We start from the raw sequence: 22,452 nt of genomic DNA, 5'->3' as shown, positions 1-22,452 counted from the left end.
AGTGCTACTTACCTTCTTTACACTGAGAGAAACGTTTATTTACATACAAATTCATAGTTTGTTAAAACCATATAAATTGAGTGATAATAATCATTATTTATTATGAATGAAATTTATCGAATACAAAAGCTTAAAATAAAATTAACAACTTAAATACAAATATCAATGAAGTTACAATCGCATTTTCATATGACAAAAAAAAATATATTTTAGTAGAAGATACATGTTTCGGCGCAACAATTTATTAACACGAAGAAAAGTCTTATTTCATTCGATCTTATATAGTTCGAAAATATCTGAGTTTTATGTGCAACTTCCAACTAATAAATATTTGTTGCATAAAAGTAATGAAATACAAGCATATCTTCCTAGTGCAAATTACGTTAACCAAGCTTGTCTTTGATCGGCTGATTTGTTGTTCTGCTTTATCCTGCAGGCCTGCATCCTTCGTGCATCAGCTTCACGCGATCTATTTCTTTTAACGTTTGTGGTGTTTTCACTTGCCGCTTGGCCATTGGATATCGATTTATATTATTCTGCTCTTTCATTCAGTTCCTCATGTATCGGTAAAAAAGTAGGTAATCTACTCGTTTTTCGGATGTTATAATCGGCATTATAACATCACTACAACAGGAAATTTGGAATTTGAAGGATTATCGATGTATTAAAAGATAGGTTCCGTAATTATTTTGTTTCTTCTTTATGGAGCCTGTTGTAACAATGAAATGAACTGACGAGTTAATATTCTAAATCTATTTAATCTAGAAACAAATATTTTCAAGAATTAAAGCAGTCTAATAGACTTTCGATTCAGCGAACAGCTGTTCTATTTTTGAGTGTGTTCTCATAGTCTTGATGTGTTTTATATTGAATATTGTTTAAACTCCAATCTAGTTTTGAATGGAACAGCTGATGTTATAATTATATATTTTTTTATTCCTTATTCCTGAACACAATAATTACATAGTTGATTCCTTGAAATTATCCCCTATTTTGCAATGCAGTTATTTACTGAAACGGAATTAAAATTCTCATTACCGAGGAAAGTAGTAGGTACAGTTGATGTTCTGGCAAATTTTGTAATGAAAAGAACTTTCTTCAAACATTGATGCCAAAAATTATAGTGAAGGATTGGTGCTGATTACCGATAACGAAAGAAATTTCGCTTTAGTAGTATATTTTTGAAAGAATCAAAATTAAATCAACAACCTTTCATCAAACTTCCTCCTCCCGTTTCTCAATGGCCAATTACACTTCACCTTGCACTTGCACTTAGATTTATATCCAAATAGTCGACAAAGTTTCATGAACCGTGACGGATGGTACTCGATTCTTGTAGAAAACTTGATTCAGATATAAGATATTTAACATCCTTCTGAAAATAACGTTTGGAGTGTTGGACTCTATGTAGGTATAGAGCAATACATAAAATGAGAAAATTTAAAGTCATTCAAACTTTCAGCTTCCACTATCACTATAAATGAGGTGAAAATGTTTTACCATCTGCGATAGATAATGAGAACAGAAACAAAGAAGAAACTTTATATTTAAGTCACAAACTTTAACATATTACGGATCTAAAATAAAGAGGAAGACATTGATTCGGTTTGAAAATAGTTGCGGAAGAAGTTTATGCGATTTGACCACACGAGAATAAGGAACACAAAATTCCACGATATTTGATATTGTTTCTCAGGTATATTACTCTTGTTGTTAAATGCACCGGAGGTAAAACCGTGAATTTTGTGGTCAATTTTGTAAACGGTTGGGGCTTACGGAGCAGCTGGAATTTGATAATGGAAGGGATGTTTTTATTATTCTATTTTTGAAATTGACCACAGCCTTGCTAAACTGAGTTGTGCCTTCGAGTCCATTTCACCTGGTGATAAGGCCGTGTTCTGTGTTTCGGTATATATTATCAGAATGCTATAGAGGACTGAACCCTGGACTGCCCATATTTTTTGGTCCAATAATAATAGTAAAAATAGGAAATAAAGATATGTCATGAATTCGAAAAAACGCCAAAAAATTGAATGCAAATAAATGCCAAAAAATTGCTTCTTTTGGAGAGGATGATTACCCACTGTTCAACCTAACTACTTCGAAATTTTTCGAAATTATGTACCTGACTACTCGAAAAGGCGAAACAGTCGGGGTGTACGATTCGCTAATAACATTCGTCTGTTACTAATGGTTCTTTTCTAATTTATGTCTCTCACGTATAGGTAGCAGTAGGATTGCAGGTGCTGGTAGAGATCGCTGAATGTTTGATGAGAAGTTTCAATCAAATATTCTTCGATTACATAATACATTGAAAAGAAATGTAGGATAGGCATGATGGGTGAAAAAAATTATCTCCATTACTTAGTAGATTCCACAAAGGCGAAATAGCCTAAAGATTTTAGGCTTTTTTTAGGTAAAGGATAGGTCTGCCTTTATTGCCTACCCTTACTAGCCATATTATGTGCTATCTCAGAAGAAATTTCACCTTTCTTGTGAAGTCAAATAAAACAACTCTGAAATTTCGTAAAATTTATTTTCAATAATTATACTTTTTCACTTTCATGGATGTTCGAACAGCACTATCAAAGAAATGTCGTAATTTTTCTCTTTCGTTCAGTTATGGTCCATATTTTCTCTCGTAATTCTCCTTGGCCGATCGATCAATCAGTAGTGAAATAATGTGGGTTAAATTTTGGTTCATTATACAATATGTTTTAGGTACCCAAGTTCAGACGTTGTTTCACTTCATATTTCTCGTTTGCCTCTATTGCAAAGTCGGTTATTTGAAATCTTCTAGTTTATATGCAAACGTAAGAATCTACTTCGATTGTGTCAGTGACGTCCATACTTTTCTCATTTTCTTCTTTTCGATTCCAGGAATAATACTTTCTACTCACATTAGATATTTTCACCTTCACGGATCTTCGTTCACTTCCGTCATGAATTGATTAAAAATGTTTCCTCTTCTTATGAATCGTTAATGCCCGTTCATCGTAGGTTCCAAAATCACAAATGTTGCATCTGAGATAAGTCGTCATATGATTGGGACTATCCATTAAATGTTTTATCAATTCAGCTATCGAATTTAAGTGACGAAAACACCCTGGGCATCTCATAGCCAAATTATGATTCCTATTCTTATGTACCATCAGTGTACTGTAGCTAAGTGTTTTAAATTCACAAACCTCACAGTAGAATTTTTTTTCTATTTTATTCCCCTTCTTGAAACAATGAGGTTTGGGTGTTATAACAATCCTGAAAAAGCAAAAATAAATAGTAAAATATTCACTCAGTGATTTTTGATTGAAGTGGCTACAAAATTCCAAGCACAATAAACTGTTTTATATTTATAATAAAATAAAAACCCATTTTGAGAGAAGACAAAATAATTTGATATGATATGATATGATGATTATGCGGAAATGTAAATTTTTGATAGATGTATACTCACTTTTCATTGTTACCTTCTTTCTTCACCTCGATGTTCAAGTTCTCATCCGACTTGTACCTGTATTTTTTTTCTCGTCTCGGTTGAATTATCTTTTTCTGTGAGTTTCTTTTCCCATATGGTATCATGTGATCAGGATTTTTTCGAAAATGCTCCATGCTTGCATTTGGAGATGTCGTGCAAACACGGCAGATTAGACATTTGTACCAGCGGTATTTATGTATCACAAATATGTGATTCAGAAATATTCTCAAATCTGTCGTCGGAAATGAACAATCTGTGCAGGTAAATTTCTTACTCCTTCTGAAAGAGAATATAATAAGTTATGATGAACTATTCTCGTTCCTTTTAAAATCTCACGAAAGACCCGTAGTTCAGTTGATGTTTCAAAAAACAGTGCATTCGGAAAAACATTTAGGTGAGCTTACAAGTCTAAGGAATCATGGTGAAATGGTTGTGAATCCTTGTTTTCTAAATTGTCAATAAGTAGTCAATTCGATAATACCAAATAATTTTTATACATACATCTTGCGAAGTATTTTATGTTGTTTTGTTTCTAATGCTGGAATCAAAAGATTATTCTCACATCGGATTACAGAGCCGAACTGACTATTCGTCGCTATTCGTGTGCCTATGTGTTCAATGTTCAGTGTGCGCATATAAGGAATATTCAACAGGTTATTTGGAAGGAGTATTTTGTAGGGGCAATGATAAAGTGATATCTGATGATATATTGATTCAACTCACTTTAAAAACGCAACATGGATTCTCAATTCTTCCCCTTATATGTTGCTTGGACTCAATTTAGTTAAAGTTGTACAATACTTCCATTCGCCCTATACTTCACAACGCTATTTATTTCCATTATGACAGATACGATACAAAGCAAACTTTAAAGCTCATGTTCCCTATCGATTACGAAGTCTATTGCGAATGTATATTTCATGCCAACTTCCGATCCAAAGTGTCACTCGGTAAGCGAAGCGATTACGAAAAACGCTATTCTTTAATTTCTCCAGATAATTCTAAGTATCTCACAAAAATGTACATCAATATGAGCAACCTATTTTCAACATGAACAATAACAATTGATTACAGTACAATTTAAAATATTTGAAATTTCTGAAAAATAATTATAAAAATTTATTATATTTACTTACATAGACGCCCTATTAGCAACAGAGGAATGGGGTGCTTTTTCTTTTCCGTTGATAGTAAAATTAACACGTTCATTCGATTGTATCTGCTTGCATCTGAAATAATAAATAAAATTTTTAAATATGCAAACATAACAATTATATATATATGACAATGGAACTTAAAAAATCGTGAGTTTCAGAGAGAGATTTAACTGAAACGTAACATTATTATTTTTCACCTTTTCTAAGTTTGCTCAACCTCATATTTTGCACTTACAAGTAACAACTTTTCAGAATTTTTGGTTTGACAATGACGTAAACCAAAACATGTAACCGGATGATTTGAATACAAGGTTCCACCACTGAAATGCTTTATAGACTTTTTCTTTCCTCTTCTTCATACCCAACGCTTCGAAATGAGATTTTATGAGATTATATTATTAAGAGGTCGGCGGAAAAAGTCTGTTCTGCCATGTATCTAATCGGCTTAAGAATAATTCATAATGAGGTTTCATTCGAAGCGCTCTTTCGACTTGACTGAACTATTAGCTATTTATACAACAAGGAAGAAAGAAAAAAAAAAAGAATTTTAGGTTCTTCGTCGAAAGAGGCCATCACAAAAAAAAATAATGGTGATCGATAGTGCATTCTTCGATGAAATGAATGAATTGAATACTGAAGGGACGATCAGGATATCGAAGTTTGAAATTGACAGCAAAACGAAGCTTATCGAGTATCTACGAGTACAATCACGAGGCTTTTCTTTAAAAAATATGTTAGCCACATTTTTCCGATGACACGAAAATGTGGTAACGTCAGAGATTTCTGAAAGACAATCACCCACATCGTACTGGCATAGATATATAAACATATTTGTTTAGAATTGATTGAAAGTATTGAAAGCATTATAAGTAATGTATGTATTAAATATGACACTTGCCTCTAATTATTTTCACCTGTTGAATTTCTTTCACATAAAGTGTATAAAATAGTTAGGTACTACATATTATAAATTTTGAATTCTGAATTGTTCTCTACTTACTCTTGATTTGGTTGTAAATGTGTTCTGTGGATATGCTGGTCCAGAATATCCCTGAAGTATGAAGAGAATTCGCATTTGGAACACTTGAATACCTGAAAATTCCAAGGAAATTCATTTTATTATTTATAAAAATGAAAACCTAAAACTTGATGAAGGACGCGTCAATTCGAATGATGAGTAAATAAAAATGAAAATGTTCAGATGCATAGGTACATCTAGTACCCGGTACTTGTCTACAAAGAGCTTCGTTTCCAAAGATTCTCTGATACGTCGTGCGTGTAATAATGATTAAAGTACATTATTCGACAACCATTTTCTTTCTCCACCATTTCGTATTTAATTAGATTTGTGTTTCCAACTTCCAAGAATGCAGATATTCTTTCCGTATATTCTCTATGTCTCAGTTGATCAAGCCATAATGTGAATCGTTATTGTTTTTGATTTGTACGGTCCGGAAGATTATCCCAAACAGGATCGAACCCTCGATTGATAACTCAAAGAAGTGTGAACGAGATCTCTACTCAAATTCGAACACCCCCCATATACTCGTGGAGAATCTATACTAAATTTCTTATATATAACTACAAGGTTAGTGTTTCTCTTTTCACAGCAGAATTTAAAGAAGAATGAAATAAACTGTTTCCCTTAAAATCACCTGCTCATGCAAAACAGTCAAAATGACGAAGTTGGAATAAACCTCCATAAAATACATCCGTCTGTGATCTGCATTATCGACAATAATTATTTCATTTCATTATGAAAATAATAAAAATATTCTCCCTATGATTGAATCTAAAATATGGATTCGCTTAGAACAATGCTGGTGTATGGTTTATGATTGGAAATGAAATTAAATGGCAACTTTGGATGTTCGCGTGTTTGTTCTCATTTCAGCAGTTGAAAATGCATATAATTTAGATGTCTGCACACTCTCGCAAGGCGTCAAAAATGGAGTAAAGGTACGGAAGCACTAATATCACTATATCCTGTCACAATATTTCCACGTTGTTTATCCCTCCTTTTACTATGCAACAAATTTCCCAAATATTTTATGATTGTAACAGGCATCTCGCAACAAATGAACGAGAATCGATATCAATTACAACCTACACAAAGTAGTCTAGAAGTGAGAGGAATGATAGCTTCGGCATCTTGAGTGATTCATATAGGTGATTTTTGGTTAAATTATTTAGATATTTTGATGAGTTCTATTTTATATATTTGAATTAAAAAAATTTCAATACTCGCTGTATAGATGAATGTTTCGGAGCTTTCCATTGAAATTGAATTTCTATCTGCCGACAAATTTTTTATTGTTTATTTTCCATTAAAAATTTATCTTTTATTCATACTTAGTAAAAGTTAAGATTTATGTTTCTTGTAGTTTTGAAAATATGAATTAGAGTTGAAATAACTTTCGTGTAGAACCTCAGTCAGCAGAAACACACGAATAAGAATAATAATTGAATTCATACCTAATAATAGTACAAAACTTACCTTCTGTTTTTGCAGTTTCCGGACACCTTCTCTTATTCTCACTTTTGGCTTGATAACGTCACTGCAAAAATATAAATTCGTTATTCTCTGTATTATTTCTGGAATGAACCGCTATATTGCGGCTTTGGTGAAAATTTTGAAGTCTCTTCGAAATTTCGTGATAAAAAAATATGATTACTAAAACAAAACTGAAAGAATTGTTCATGCAATTCCGAAAATACGTTAAAGAAGTATCATTACGGGTCTACCAAAATTCTTCAATTGTTTTGATATATATATTTATATATATTCAATTTATTTCGGATTTATATCAAGTTTCAATTAACAAAAAATTATTATGTTTTAAGAATGACGTTATCTGCTTGAATTGTCCAACAAAGCATTTTCCACGTATCTGATTCGAAAATGCATGTAATACACAATTTTCGGTTAGAATAATCATCAGTTAGAAAATGAACATTAATCGTCAGGTGGCGCGAAGTGTGGAACGACCTGCATATAATTTGTTTTGAATATAAGTGGTAGTATATGGTAGAAATCACTCACCTTTTTGGTATCATACTTGTTGGCCTCACACTTTCAACTATTTCGTAATTGCGATTTTTCCATAAACCCGAATTCGTTGTGAAGACGTAGGGTGTGGACTTGGGTACCGATGTTCGGTAACATTCCTTCTGTTGTAAACATTGATCTTTCACTTCGAAAATTTGGGAATAGGTAGGTGGAGTTGATGAAGATGAATCGGATTCCGCTAATCCTTCATCACAGATGCCCGAATCTGGTGAAATAATCGAATTTTGGAGTTGAGTGTCCGGTGCTTGATGGGAACTATGTCCATTAAACATATCATCTATTTTTATTGGCTCCTGCTCAAAAAGCGAATTCCAATCCGTCATATATTGGTCGGAATGAGATCGATTTATCTGCGTGGCCGATTCGGCAGAGACATTTGATTCACCCAATCCCAAAATCCTTTCAAATTCGACATCAGTGAGTTGACCATGAATCATTCCGAAGTTGTCGAAGTTGTTCGATGCGGAAGAGACTTTGGCTTTTTCCGAACACAAAACCTTTTCGCATTGTTGGGAAAATGATTGCTCTGATTCGAAACTCACTCCGTGTTTATTAGACAAGGAAAAATCAGGTTGATTGATATTGTTCGATTCAGCAAAGCTTTCGGTTTCTTCCAGACGCAAAATCATTTCCAATTCCTCATTGCTGAGTTGTTGTGGTGATGGCTGAAGTTCTGAAGTTATTCCGAAGATGTCAAACAATGAATAATCAGATTGATTCATTCTGTTCCCTTCGGCAGATACTTTGGCTTTCTCCACACACAAAATTCTTTCGAATTCCTCATCGCTGAGATGAGGAGTTGATTGCTGTGATCCGAGATTCTTCCCGAAAGTGTTAGTCAAGGAAGAAGCAGGTTGATTGATCTTGTTCGAATCAACAGAGGTTTTGGCTTCTTCCAGACAACAAATCATTTCCATTTCCTCATTGCTTAGTTGGGGTATTGATTGCTGAGATTCTAAACTCATTCCGAAGATGTCATCAGACAATGAATAATCATATTGGTACATTTTATTCGTTTGGGCAGAGGCTTTTTCCGAACACAAAACCTTTTCGCTGAGTTCCTGTGATTCGAATCCCATTCCGGAGTTGTAAGACAAGGAAGAATCAGGCTGACAGATCTTGTTCGAGTCAGCGAAGATTTTAGCTTCTGCCAGACGCACAATCATTTCCAATTCCTCATTGCTGTGTTGTTGTGGTGATGGCTGAGGTTCTGAAGTTTTTCCTAAGATGTCAGAAAATGAATAATCAGATTGTTTTTTGTTCGATTCGGCAAAAATTTTGGCTTTCTCCACACACAAAATCCTTTCGAATTCCTCATCGCTGAGATGAGGAGTTGATTGCTGTGATCCGAGATTCTTCCCGAAAGTGTTAGTCAAGGAAGAAGCAGGTTGATTGATCTTGTTCGAATCAACAGAGGTTTTGGCTTCTTCCAGACAACAAATCATTTCCATTTCCTCATTGCTTAGTTGGGGTATTGATTGCTGAGATGCTAAACTCATTCCGAAGATGTCATCATACAATGAATAATCATATTGGTTCATTTTGTAAGATTCGGTAGAGACTTTGGCTTTTTCCGAACACAAAACCTTTTCGCTGAGTTGGGAAGCTGATTGCTGTGATTCGAATCTCACTCCGGAGTTTTTAGACAAAGATGAATCAGGTTGATAGATCTTGTTCGAGTCAGCAAAAATTTTGTCTTCTTCCAAACCCAAATTCTTTTCGATGTCCTTTCTACTGAGTTGGCCAAGTGGTTCGGAACTAATTCCGAAGGCGTTAAACAGGAAAGCGTCCATTCTGTAAAGAAAAAAAAATTAGGATAAAGTGATTGGAAAGAGTATTTTCTGAACATCGATAATTATTCGATAAGAAAAGGAACAATCAACGTCTTACTTATGTTTTGTCCCTCAGGATGTTCATTTTCTTGTCGATATTTATATAAAATACAAGGAAGAGTATTCTGATTTCGCGCTTCAAATTGAAAATCATAAAACTGTTATTATGAGTTGTGTGTTTTCAATTAACGGGCTTATGAGGTACCTCATTCACTTACCTTTGTTAAAACTCATACATATGCTATATTGTTTGATAGTCAAAATGGAATGTGGTAGTGAAGAAGAAGAGGAAAACGAACAATATCATACTGGATACATTCGCTCCAAAGAGTCACCAAAGCAATACAAGCGCAACAAGAAAATCCCCAAAACCAATAATTGGTACTCAGAAAACTAACTCAGTGGTACCTAAAATGATAATGTCATACATTCATGTATTCCGACTAAATCCTGACACTACAGAGAATAAGCTGTGTGATTTTTTCAAACCGCATATACCAGACTTTAAATGTGAAAAATTGAAATCAAGACAACCGGAGATATATTCATCATTCAAAGTTCCATTTCCGGCAGAATATTTGCAGGATGCCATGAGTGCAGATTTTTGGCCGGAAGGAGTAGCTGTTAATAGGATTTTCTTCAAGCGTCACCAGTCGGTTCCAGTGCTTCAACAAATAAACAAAACGTCATCAGCTTCCAGGATAATAAGCAATGGCAAAGCTTCTCGAATGACTTCATAAATATTTTCAATATACATTTTCCCTTGAAATATATTACACTGGATACTCATTGATGCTAGAAATTAAAACTCGGATAATAAGACTAAAGCCATGTGGAAAATATGCAATGAAATTAGGAATGAAGGCAGTTTTGAAAATACAACTTCTAAATCACCTCAGGAAACAGCGGATGATTACAATGAATTATTGGTTCAATTGAACCCGAACATGATGAAAAATCTCAATAATTCAAAATTTGCTTGCAATATTGAAACCAATACATCTTTTTACGTGAAGCCCTTTACCATAGAGGAGATTGTTGAGATATTTAGGAAACTGAAAAGCAATTCAAGTTCTGGAATTGGCGAAATTCCAGTTAAAATTGTTCAATTGAGTGTTGATGCTATCTCTTCAATATTGTGTCATATAGTGAAGGTTTGGGGTGTTTCCTGAGCAGCTGAAGCTATCGGTGATAATTCCAATATTCAAGTATGGGGATCCTGAGGACTGGAAAAACTATAGGCCTATAAGCCTGTTGAATAGTTTTTCGAAAGGATTTGAGCTAGCAGGGTGACTAGACTTCTGATATATTACAATATTCATGATCTTTTCCATCCGTCTCAACATGGATTTTTGAAAAATCGGTCCACCCAAACGGCTATATATTTCAATTCACTAATAATATTTTGAAGTTCCTGGAAAAAGGAATGTTAGTCTCAGGATTATTCATCGATCTATTTAAGGCATTTGATTGCCTGAATAAAGATTTTCTCATTGAAAATCTCGGAAAATATGGAATTGTGGGTGTTCGATATTTTCTCTTCTCCATTATTCATTATAATTTTTCTTTATTATTTCTCTGGGAGGAAATTCACCTCAAATATTGTTTGTTCACTTTGGAATTTCTTATTGATTTGAATTACGTGGACTTGTTGAGGGTAGCACATGTTCGTGGTGTGATGTGGAAACCAGTACGAAGTCAATCGCCGCAAGAACCTCTACGAAGTGTTCACGAAATTCGCTATCATTGCATGAGATAGCACTTTTCTACACTCGATTTTAGTATTCGTTTGCTGATTGAATTTACACCAGTGTAGAGGACATCTACATCTCTTTTTTGTAGATAAACTACATTTGCTTCACACTGGTGTAAATCAAATCGACATTGAGTGTAGAAAAGTGCTACACTTTTTATGCAAACGAAAGGACCTAATGATAAATGATATGTGTGAAGTTGCAGATTCGATCGAAGATACCGAGTCGACGAATTTTGTGGATGAATCCAAATATTCAATAGCGGAACGTAATATAAGTGAACTGCAGCTGAAATGCGAAGTTATATACCAACGTGGCTATCAAGGAACAATTTCAGTTTGAATAGAAAGAAGACGGACATTATGGTTTTTCGTTCCAACAGATTGAAAGAGGACAAGCTGATGATTGATTTGGGTGAGGACAAAGTGAAAACATCATTAATAATAAGAAAAGAATCAGCTTTGTTCAAAGCTTTGGATATGTATATTTTGAAGAGGGTTGGTGAGATACAGCATCCTTGTCATTGCCTTTCGTTACTGAAAACTCCTTGGTAACATATCTGCCTGATTCAACCTTAGATTTTGAGTCTATATGTAGTTCTTTCAATGCCTGTATGTACGTATGATTTATATTAGACTGCTCCAGTACTTCCAACAGTTTTGTAATTGCAACGGTATCATACGCTTTTTAAAGGTCCACGAATTTTATATGTGTTTCTATGTTTCTAGCTGCCCTTTTCTCAATAACCTGTTGTAGACAGAATACATTATCGGTGCATGACCTTCCTGCACGAAATCTACTCTGCTATTCCCCCTCCCCCCTTCACGGCAGACAAGAAAGAAAAACGAAATATTTAAATGTGAAGCATGATTGACGAATGGCAACTTGTGTGGGAAAGAGGCGAGACAATGAGATGTAGAGTTCCAGAATTACATCTCGGAGGAAAGAGAGCGAGCAGACTTTGCTCTGATTCGTAGATAGACGTAGATCTGCGCTTTTATTGGACGGTATTGACGTAACAGATTGAAAAGAATGAAAAGATGCGATTCTGGAACGAGCCAAGAGAATTTTAGAGATCTAGGCAATCTAGCAACTCAGTTGTTGACTGGGCATGGACACATGTTAGCCTACCTAAGCATCTTTAAATTGAGACCCACAGATGGAGAGTGCGAGTGCAAAACAGGGCGTGATGACATGGAACACATCATGATATACTGCAGACATCACAGGGTCGAAGCGTAACGAAACATAAAAAAAAGTACTGGAACCTAAGATTAGAACTAAGAGACAAAAAAATTTTCAACAAAAAGGATATAGAGAAGATGAACGAGTGGGCTCAGAGACTCATACCCGACAGTGACATCACATCACATCCCGCCTTTAGGTGCCTCTCAATTGAGGTTGGACTAGTGCGGGTACGTGGTCGATTGATAAGGAATTAAAAGTAATGTAAAAAAGTCTACATATGTAGGTATGTGATGGCATATAGGCGCACAATGTTGACGAATTGCTTCATTCCTCATCTGCGATAATCAGTTCTTGCAAAAAAGAGTTCTTGTTTCTTCCCACCACATCCACATAGTCTTTCTCAACTGCAAAACTGACCGCCATTTTCAATAGCCAATTGAGCCATTCTTTCGATCCTTACTTTGTAATCTTTTGAACGACATAATAACATTATGTTAGGCATAATGAGGTAACTTTCTCATTCATCCACTCCATCACTAGCAGCGCGAGGCAAGTGATTGGCAGGTCCCCACACTCTTTATGATCATTGGCTACCTTAGTACCTATAGAAGACCGCCACTAGTACGATTTTCATTGGCTCGCGAGTTGACTTATTGGCAACGGTCGCGCTTACTGGTTTTGATAGCAGCTAGAAATTCGAATTTCCAACAATACAGAAATAATAAAAAATCAACATCACCTGTAAACATGGGATTATTCCATTGTGCAAATTTCGGATTATAAACAAACAAAAAAGATTTAGAATCGATTATAATGATTCCCACAGTAGCGCCTATAACCAGAATTTTATTTTTGAGTTCATGCGGTATAACATTGTCTACAAATCATACCTTGGTATCACCATTTACTCCAATGCACAAGGATGAATCATCCTACGGCCAATATATTATAGATTGCTTAATAAATTAAACTATAGAATTATTCCCCGATTTCTGAATTATACCGCGAAAAATTCAATTATTATTACGTGACCGATTTTCATGATAGGTATAATTTATTACGATACGTTCGATCCGAGGACAGCTCAAGACACCAGTTCAAAATGAATGAATATAAGTTCAAACACTCACTAATAAAATTCACAAAATTTTTGTTGTGACCCGTCTCATTTCAGTTCAAAGTTGTAAGCCGAGTCTTTATTAACGTAAAAATGGTGTAACAATAATAGCACTCACAAAATCTCAAGAGAAGAGGTATCTCGGCTCGGCTGAAAGAATTCTTTTGTTCAGTTATTGTTTTTGAATGGAAAATCAATGTGCGTATATATCTTAGTTACTGAAGTTTTGATTTTGGCAAACTGAACAAATTTTTTTATGGAGAGATAAATGAAATGGGAAGGAAATAGTTATAATAAATTCCATGATTCACGTATATATAATGCAAGAATTTGAATAATACAGATAACAACCATATGAGAGTCAAATTGAAGAATTAACATTGGAGACAAGAAAGAAATGAGAAAATTTATGATTATGGAAGACATCATAAGTAATCAGGCTAGGTAAATCAGCGCGAGGAAAGTTTTATCAGAAGATTTGAGCATCAACATATCGAGAAGTACCTAATATTGATTTAGCACGTTAGTGAAGAATTTCACAAAATTTCCAAATTTTCTGTCACGAATACAGAAATACTTTCATTAGAACGGAGTGCACAGAAACAAGACAGTAGTCACTAAACACTCTTCGTCTGATCTGTTCCTCGCTTAGTTATAGATGGGAGAATGGGGATTCAATATTTTTGAAATGACAATAACTGTCATTTGCAGTTGTCAAATTAATTTTTACGAAATCTGCTAAATTATATTAGCAAATTAAGAACAGGGTTTGATATTAGTAGTATTAGAATAATATACAAAGTAATTACGGCGTAATTAGTAAATAAAAGAGGATAAAATATAAGAATTCATAATTATACTCACATATCCGTTGCAATAGAAATATTCCACTAGTAATCACAAACTACAACGATAGGATATAAAATCACAGTTTTGTAATGTCAAATTCCCGAAAGAATACTTCAAACTGATCCTGACATTTTAGGCAGTAACTTTATATAGGATTTTCAGACATGCGCAATGCGTAAGAAGACATGACATGATAATGACGCCATTTTGTTGTGTTCAATTTGCTACTGCTAAATGTACTGAAAGCTATGCTTAGAGTCACATGGAATATAATGATATTCTTCGAATTTTCTTGACTAGGAGTAAAGAGTAAACATAAAATATATATGATTCAAAAATATTTATATTTTTATGTCAAATATTATAATCCATTGTAATCTTACATTACTAATTAAGTATTTGTTACTGTGTAGTTATATAAGGAAATTGCAGAAATTTAATTATTTTTTATACTCTATGAGAATATGAATGATTATGCATAATAATTATATAATTCTTATGTAATTTCTTCGATTTATTCGATTTGGAGGACTGTTTAGTGTCCATGGATTTCTCAATAACTTTTTGAATATAAATATTTTCATTTGAAAGCTAACATGTTCTCGATGAAAATGAGAAAGGATATGATATGCATGTGATTCATACTCATCATTTCTCATTTCATTTGGTCCACTATCAGGTTCATGTGTCGATGAAATTATAATAACGCGCTTATTCAAACTCATAATCCAGGTACCGAAGAAAGAAAACCGATTAAATTGAAGATGCCTAAAACTCTGCCGAACTCTTTTCATGAACAAACTAGAACTACCCTGAAAATTCCAAAGGCGCGTAGTAAAACATATTCGTCTCATGCAATAAAAAAGTTATATTAATATATTTTTTAAAAATATGTCATTACAGTTATTAAGAATGAGTTTTTTATCACATATGTGGAATCGGTACCACTTCAAAGCATTATTTCTCTGAAGTCATCGAAATATACCGCCCCTAGAATGGAAAATATATTTTCTAAGCAATTCTTCAGTATATACCTGCTTAGTTCTTTCATTTATAATATTTCTTAAAATCCTAACAGATAAATGTAGATAAGAAATATATAATCAAACTTCCTTTTAAAATATTTTTCAACAGCCATAAAAGAAGAATATTGTCTACATTAGAATACAAATATGACAGCAATGAATGAAAAATTGTCCGAAGATAAGAGTAGCAGGTAGAAAACACACCCTCTCGGAATCACGAATATGCCTAAGTTTCTAAGGAAAATTAAGAATTCCGAGAAGTATTTGAGAATCAATTTCACTTGAATGCATAGAACACATATGCGGTCATACCTAGATCGAGAAACTCTTCATATAACACTAATAGTAGTTTATAACACTAATAGTAGTTAACAAAGCGAGGCAGCTAATTTTTGAAAGAAAGGATTAGAGAAAATAATGAATCTAATGATTGGTATTTGATTATTGAATAAGTAATACTGAATTTTTGGCGTTTTTCATCGGGAAATCGTTTGCTCTTATCAGAGTTTTATGTGAAGAGTTACTAGCTTTCGAGTGGTACACAGTTTTCTAAACATTGTAAACATATTCACTCTGAGTTATTTGAAATCGGCAATGTTCTATAGTACCACGTTCGGAAATACTTTGTTTACCAAACACTCTAGATTTTTCTTGTGATGATATCTATTGTTATAAATAATTGTGTTCTGAATTTCTGCTGCATTTTCATGAAACAATTAGAAAACTTGATTTTTCGATCTGTCATTTTTGACTAAAACGTAGTACATCCTAGAGGTAGGTACAAAACAAGGGAGGTACCTAGTTGCTGAAGACGAGTTGTCCAACGTAATGAGGTGTGCCTTCTCGTCAAATCTCGAATATCTCAAGTCGTTTCGAAAATATCGCACAATTAGTTAAGACACTTGTGTTATTATTCAATACTTTCCTTCGCCATATGCTTTATAATACAATTTATTTCCATCCTAATTCGAAAACGGAGAATTGAATTAGTCCCATTTTTAAGATGTACGCTCAGATAAACTAGAACTAGAATTCTTAGGGGATAATATCTTTTGTGGGGAATAGTATCTGTTCTTTTCATTATATCATCCTTTATACAGGGTGTGGCGTAATGAATAGATAATATGGAGCCTGCAGGTAGAGAACTCTATGGCGGTTCAGAAAAATATATTTTACGTTCAGTAAAAGTGCCTTGGTTTTCGAGATATTCGAGATTTTCGAAAATTCAAGAAAATCACACCCTTCGCCACTATTTTTGCAGGCAAGACTCCAAATGAAGGAATTTTTTCAAACTGTTTTTTGGATAGTATTCCTGGATAGATGCGCTATCGAATGTAAATTATTATTTTTGAGGCGTATGAATAGTTTTTCATAAATAAAAGAATTAACTAAAATTTTCCGTCTTGCTTATTTTTTTTCCTAAGTTCAACCCAGCGTGGTGTGAAAAATAATATGGTTACTTGAGTGCCAAAGCAAGGTAAAACATGCCTGTTTCACTGAGATTCTGAAATGGTATAACTCACTCTATTATCAGCATTTAATACAAAATAAATTTCTATTACAATGAGTCAAGGCAGAGTTTGACGTAAGCCTTTTTCTTTAATTTTTAGCAACTGAAATGAGACTTGCAAGCAGAATGAAGCAATTATTCATAAGAAGTTGTAGAGCATCTATTACAGCTCCTGATACACACTTTGAACACTTTTTGTAAAACTCGATTCAATATTTTAAAATTGGTTTTTTTCCCTCGTATTCTTTGATTGTTAAGCCGTATAGTTATAAAGTTAATAGTTGTTAAGCAAATTTCAAGTAACGAAGTGAATTCTAGCACTTTTGTAATTAAGAAAAAAAGCTGAAAATTTGGTAATTTTTATTGCATTGAGTCAAGACCCTTGTTACAAAAATGCTAAAATTTAATGCATAATTTGAAATTAACTGGAAAATATTTATTTCACAACGTTGGGGTTCAATGATAAAAGAAAACGAGAGAAAATAACAATTTTAAAATATCTTTTCATTGAATGAAGTTTCACAAATCACAAATGATGCTTAATTTGCTCACCATGAGTTCTGATACATGCTCTATAGTCTACACTTTCTAATAAATCATAGCTGTATTGCATGGGTATCTACAATTTTAAAATGAGTAACTTTTCATTGAATTAAATATCACAAAAGATTTTCCAAGAGGCCACCATGAGCTTCAGTAAGTGCTCTATTCCTTCTTATAGACGATTGCTTCATTCTGCTTGCATTTCTCATTTTTGCTGATAAAAATTTAAAAAACACTGTTTACATTAAACTAGGCCTCAACTGATTGCAATAGGAATTTATTTTGTATTAAATTGTGAGAATACAGAGAGTTATACCATTTCGGAATCTCAATGAAACTAGCATGTTTTTTCTTGCATTGGCTCTCAGGTAACCATATTATTTTTTACACCGCGCTAGGTTGAACTTATGAAAAAAAAAAATAGCAAAACGGAAAAGTTGAGTTAGATCTTCTTTTCATGAAGAACTATTCATGCGCCTCAAAAATAATGAATTACATTCGATAGATCATCTATCCAGGAATACTATCCAAAAAACAGTTTGAAAAAATTCCTTCATTTAAAGTCTTGCCTGCAAAACGAGTGGCGAAGAGTGTAATTCTCTTTAATTTTCGAAAATCTCCAATATCTCGAAAACCAAGGCACTTTTACTAAACGTAAAATATATTTTTCTGAACCGCCATAGAGTCCTCTACCCCCAGGCTCAATATTATCCATTCATTACTCCACACCCTGTATACTTGTATGTCTTGAAGGAGTAATGAAATTCTATTCTATTATGGTCATAATGAGAAAACTGGAAGACGTGGTTAATATCATCAGATAAATGAAACACTATATTCCGAAATTCATTTAATCCAAAAAAAGTTTGTGAGATAGCACTAAAAATAACTTTTCTTATGGTTTTTCAACAGCTTGTATCTTTTAAACCGAGCCAATTTGGAAAAATGGTAGAGGAAAAAATGTTTACTTTGATCTCAAGAATCTACTGTTGAAATATTTGTACGAGTCAAAGTGTTGGGGTGGTATCTCAATTGTACCTCAAGTTCTAAGAGTTCTGGGTTGGTGAAAACTTAGGGACTCGAGGATTGAGATTGATAATGCGGATCACTTGATAATGAACGTTTATTTCCTAATCTAACAAACTATATATGGTAAAATTGTATAATGACGTCAAGATTACATAATCGAAATCGACTTACATTTTGCATATTCAGTACATTTTTCTTTACTTGCAAAATTGCTGCAGTTGGATTAGGGAATGTTAGATATTAAAAAAGAAATATTGCAATCCTTTGTCTCACCTGGCCGACTTACACATGAAATAACAATTATGAAAGAGAGAATGATCTAAATAATTTCGAATGGAAATATTTGGTTGAATTGAGTTTATGAATTTTTGATATATCTAATTTTGGGTATTTATTGTACGTTTCGTACACAAAGACTCACCCTGTATGTTGTTTCAGGATCGCACATTGAAACCGCACTTCCCTTGGAAATGCCGGGATAGAATTTATTTGGAGATTTCGGTTATATTCTATATTACCTCTACAGGATATCAAAATTAGTCGTAATTAGAAAATGAAAGAGGAAAAATTATAGAAATTCATATTCATACTCACATATCCGTCGCAACTCGCAATAGAAAAATTCCAATAGTAATCACAAACTGAACCGAAAAGCTATAAAGTCACTGTTTCATAATGTCAATGTCTCGATAGAACACTTCAAACTGATCCCAACATTTTACGAAGTAACTTCCATAAAAGTTTCAGACATGCGCAATGCCTAAGAAGAAATGACGTGATAATTTGGTCCACTATCAGGTTCATGTGTCGATGAAATCTTAATAACGCGCTTATTCAAACTCATAATCGGAGCGGTCATCCATGTACCGAAGAAAGAAAACCGATTAAATTGAAGATGCCTAAAACTCTGCCGAACTCTTTCCATGAACAAACTAGAACTACCCTGAAAATTCCAAAGGCGATAGTAAATGTCGACATTAAAAATTTATCTGAAAAAGCTGTATATACCTAAAACTAGTTAATTAGGACTTTATGGGCTATTGCCATCATTCTGATCAATTACCGCGTTCGGCAATTACCTCAGACATTTCGGATTGGTATGAATCGTTCGTTTACTGTATCCAGATGCAGGATAAACGTTCTATTGAACAAAGGATTCCTATGATAACCTATGATCTGTTGTCACGTGACTAAAATATTCGTCCGCTCTCGGATGGTATTGCCGAACGCGGTAAATGAATCCTAGTACAAATTTTCCCTACCTTTTTTTTTTCAACAATATTCGACATGTTTTCATTGCTCACAGTGCTCACTATCCATGCTATTCATTTTTTTCCGGCAATTTTTGACAGGAATAAAATTGAATATTGATTTAATGTCCGTCATGGGAGCCAAAAATAAAACATATTCGTCTCATGCAATAAAAAAGTTAGATTAATATATTTTTTAAAAATATGTCATTACAGTTATTAAGAATGAGTTTTTTATTCTCATCACATATGTGGAATCGGTACCACTTCAAAGTATTATTTCTCTGAAGTCATCGAAATATACCGCCCCTAGAATGGAAAATATATTTTCTGAGCAATTCTTCAGTATATACCTGCTTAGTTCTTTTATTTATAATATTTCTCTCAAATCCTAACAGATAAATGTAGATAAGAAATATATAATCAAACTTCCTTTTAAAATATTTTTCGACAGCCATAAATGAAGAATGTTGTCTACATTAGAATACAAATATGACAGCAATGAATGAAAAATTGTCCGAAGATAAGAGTAGCAGGTAGAAAACACACCCTTTCGGAATCACGAATATGCCTAAGTTTCTAAGGAAAATTAAGAATTCCGAGAAATATTTGAGAATCAATTTTACTTGAATGCATAGAACACTTATGCGGTCATACCTAGATCGAGAAACTCTATATAACACTAATAGTAGTTGACAAAGCGAGGTAGCTTATTTTTGAAAGAAAGGATTAGAGAAAATAATGAACCTAATGATTGGTATTTGATTATTGAATAAGTAATACTGAATTTTTGGCGGTTTTCATTGAGAAAATCGTTTGCTTTTCTCAGAGTTTCATGTGAAGAGTTACAAGCTTTCGAGTGGTACACAGTTTTCTAAACATTGTAAACATATTCACTCTGAAATCGGCAATGTTCTATAGTACCACGTTCGGAAATACTTTGTTTACCAAACATTCTAGATAAAGAAAAGACTGAACCCTTATATCCTAGCTGGAGATGGTATCTTCAAAAATTTTTGTGATTTGAAAAGCTTTTTTCTCGTGATGATATCTAATGTTATAAATAATTGTGTTCTGAATTTCTGCTGCATTTTCATGAAACAATTAGAAAACTTGATTTTTCGATCTGTCATTTTTGACTAAAACGTGGTGCATCCTAGAGGTAGGTAGAAAACAAGGGAGCAACTGTACCTTGTTGCTGAAGACGAGTTATCCAACGCAATGAGGTGTGCCTTCTCGTCAAATCTCGTTCGAATATCTCAAGTCGTTTCGAAAAAATCGCACAATTAGTTAAGACACTTGTGTTATTATTCAATACTTTCCTTCGCCATATGCTTTATAATACAATTTATTTCCATCCTAATTCGAAAACGGAGAATTGAATTCGTCCCATTTTCAAGATGTACGCTCAGATAAACTAGAACTAGAATTCTTAGGGGATAATATCTTTTGTAGGGAATAGTATCTGTTCTTTTCATTATATCATCCTTTACATACTTGTATGTCTTGAAGGAGTAATGAAATTCTATTCTATTATGGTCATAATGAGAAAACTGGAAGACGTGGTTAATATCATCAGATAAATGAAACACTATATTCCGAAATTCATTTAATCCAAAAACAGTTTGTGAGATAACACTAAAAATAACTTTTCTTATGGTTTTTCAACAGCCTGTATCTTTTAAACCGAGCCAATTTGGAAAAATGGTAGAGGAAAAAATGTTTACTTTGATCTCAAGAATCTACTGTTGAAATATTTGTACGAGTCAAATTGTTGGGGTGGAATCATAATTGTACCTCAAGTTCTAAGAGTTCTGGGTTGGTGAAAACTTAGGGACTCGAGGATTGAGATTGATAATGCGGATCACTTGATAATGAACGTTTATTTCCTAATCTAACAAACTGTATATAGTCAAATTGTATAATGACGTCAAGACCACATAATCGAAATCGACTTCCATTTTGCATATTCAGTACATTTTTCTTTACTTGCAAAATTGCTGCAGTTGGATTAAGAAATGTTAGATATTAAAACAAACTATTGCAATCCTTTGTCTCACCTGGCCGACTTACACAGGAAATTACAATTATGAAAAAGAGAAAGATCTAAATAATTTCGAATGGAAATATTTGGTTGAATTGAGTTTATGAATTTTTGATATATTTAATTTTGGGTGTTTATTGTACGTTTCGTACACAAAGACTCACCCTGTGTGTTGTTTCAGGATTGCACATTGAAACCGCGCTTCCCTTGGAAATGCCGGGATAGAATTTTATTGGGGATTTCGGTTATATTCTATATTACCTCTACAGGATATTAAAATTAGTCGTAATTAGAAAATGAAAGAGGAAAAATTATAGAAATTCATATTCATACTCACATATCCGTCGCAACTCGCAATAGAAAAATTCCAATAGTAATCACAAACTGAACCGAAAAGCTATAAAGTCACTGTTTTATAATGTCAATGTCTCGATAGAACACTTCAAACTGATCCCGACATTTTAAGAAGTAACTTCCATAGAAGTTTCAGACATGCGCAATGCCTAAGAAGACATGACGTGATAATTACGCCATTTTGTTTTGTTCAATTTGCAACTGCTTAATGTACTGAAAGCTATTATTAGAGTCAACATGGAAAATTATGATATT

The 22,452-nt window shown here is 33.5% G+C and overlaps 1 protein-coding gene across 1 annotated transcript; it reads right to left on the bottom strand.

The window, feature by feature from the left end:
- Nucleotides 1-2,707: 2,707 nt before the first annotated feature.
- Nucleotides 2,708-7,747, bottom strand: LOC123320548 (hunchback-like protein). The gene is made up of 6 exons (XM_044907897.1): nt 7,676-7,747; nt 7,130-7,190; nt 5,633-5,724; nt 4,612-4,704; nt 3,468-3,754; nt 2,708-3,258 (listed from the first exon to the last, which is right to left on the bottom strand). Exons 1-6 carry the CDS (start codon nt 7,687-7,689, stop codon nt 3,248-3,250), a joined length of 558 nt encoding a protein of 185 aa, XP_044763832.1. The 5' UTR covers nt 7,690-7,747; the 3' UTR covers nt 2,708-3,247.
- Nucleotides 7,748-22,452: the final 14,705 nt, after the last annotated feature.

The sequence above is a fragment of the Coccinella septempunctata genome, chromosome 9 (assembly GCF_907165205.1).
Source record: "Coccinella septempunctata chromosome 9, icCocSept1.1, whole genome shotgun sequence".
NCBI classification, from domain to species: domain Eukaryota; kingdom Metazoa; phylum Arthropoda; class Insecta; order Coleoptera; family Coccinellidae; genus Coccinella; species Coccinella septempunctata.
This window is presented reverse-complemented; position numbering and strand designations above follow the sequence as displayed.

Bases quoted from the DNA above. Each gene is read 5' to 3' on its own strand.
- LOC123320548 (XM_044907897.1), bottom strand. The intron at 5,725-7,129 runs GTAAGTTTTGTA...TGGAATTTTCAG, and splicing joins GGAAACTGCAAAAACAGAAG to GTATTCAAGTGTTCCAAATG. The intron at 4,705-5,632 runs GTAAGTAGAGAA...TTATTATTTCAG, and splicing joins CATTTACAACCAAATCAAGA to ATGCAAGCAGATACAATCGA.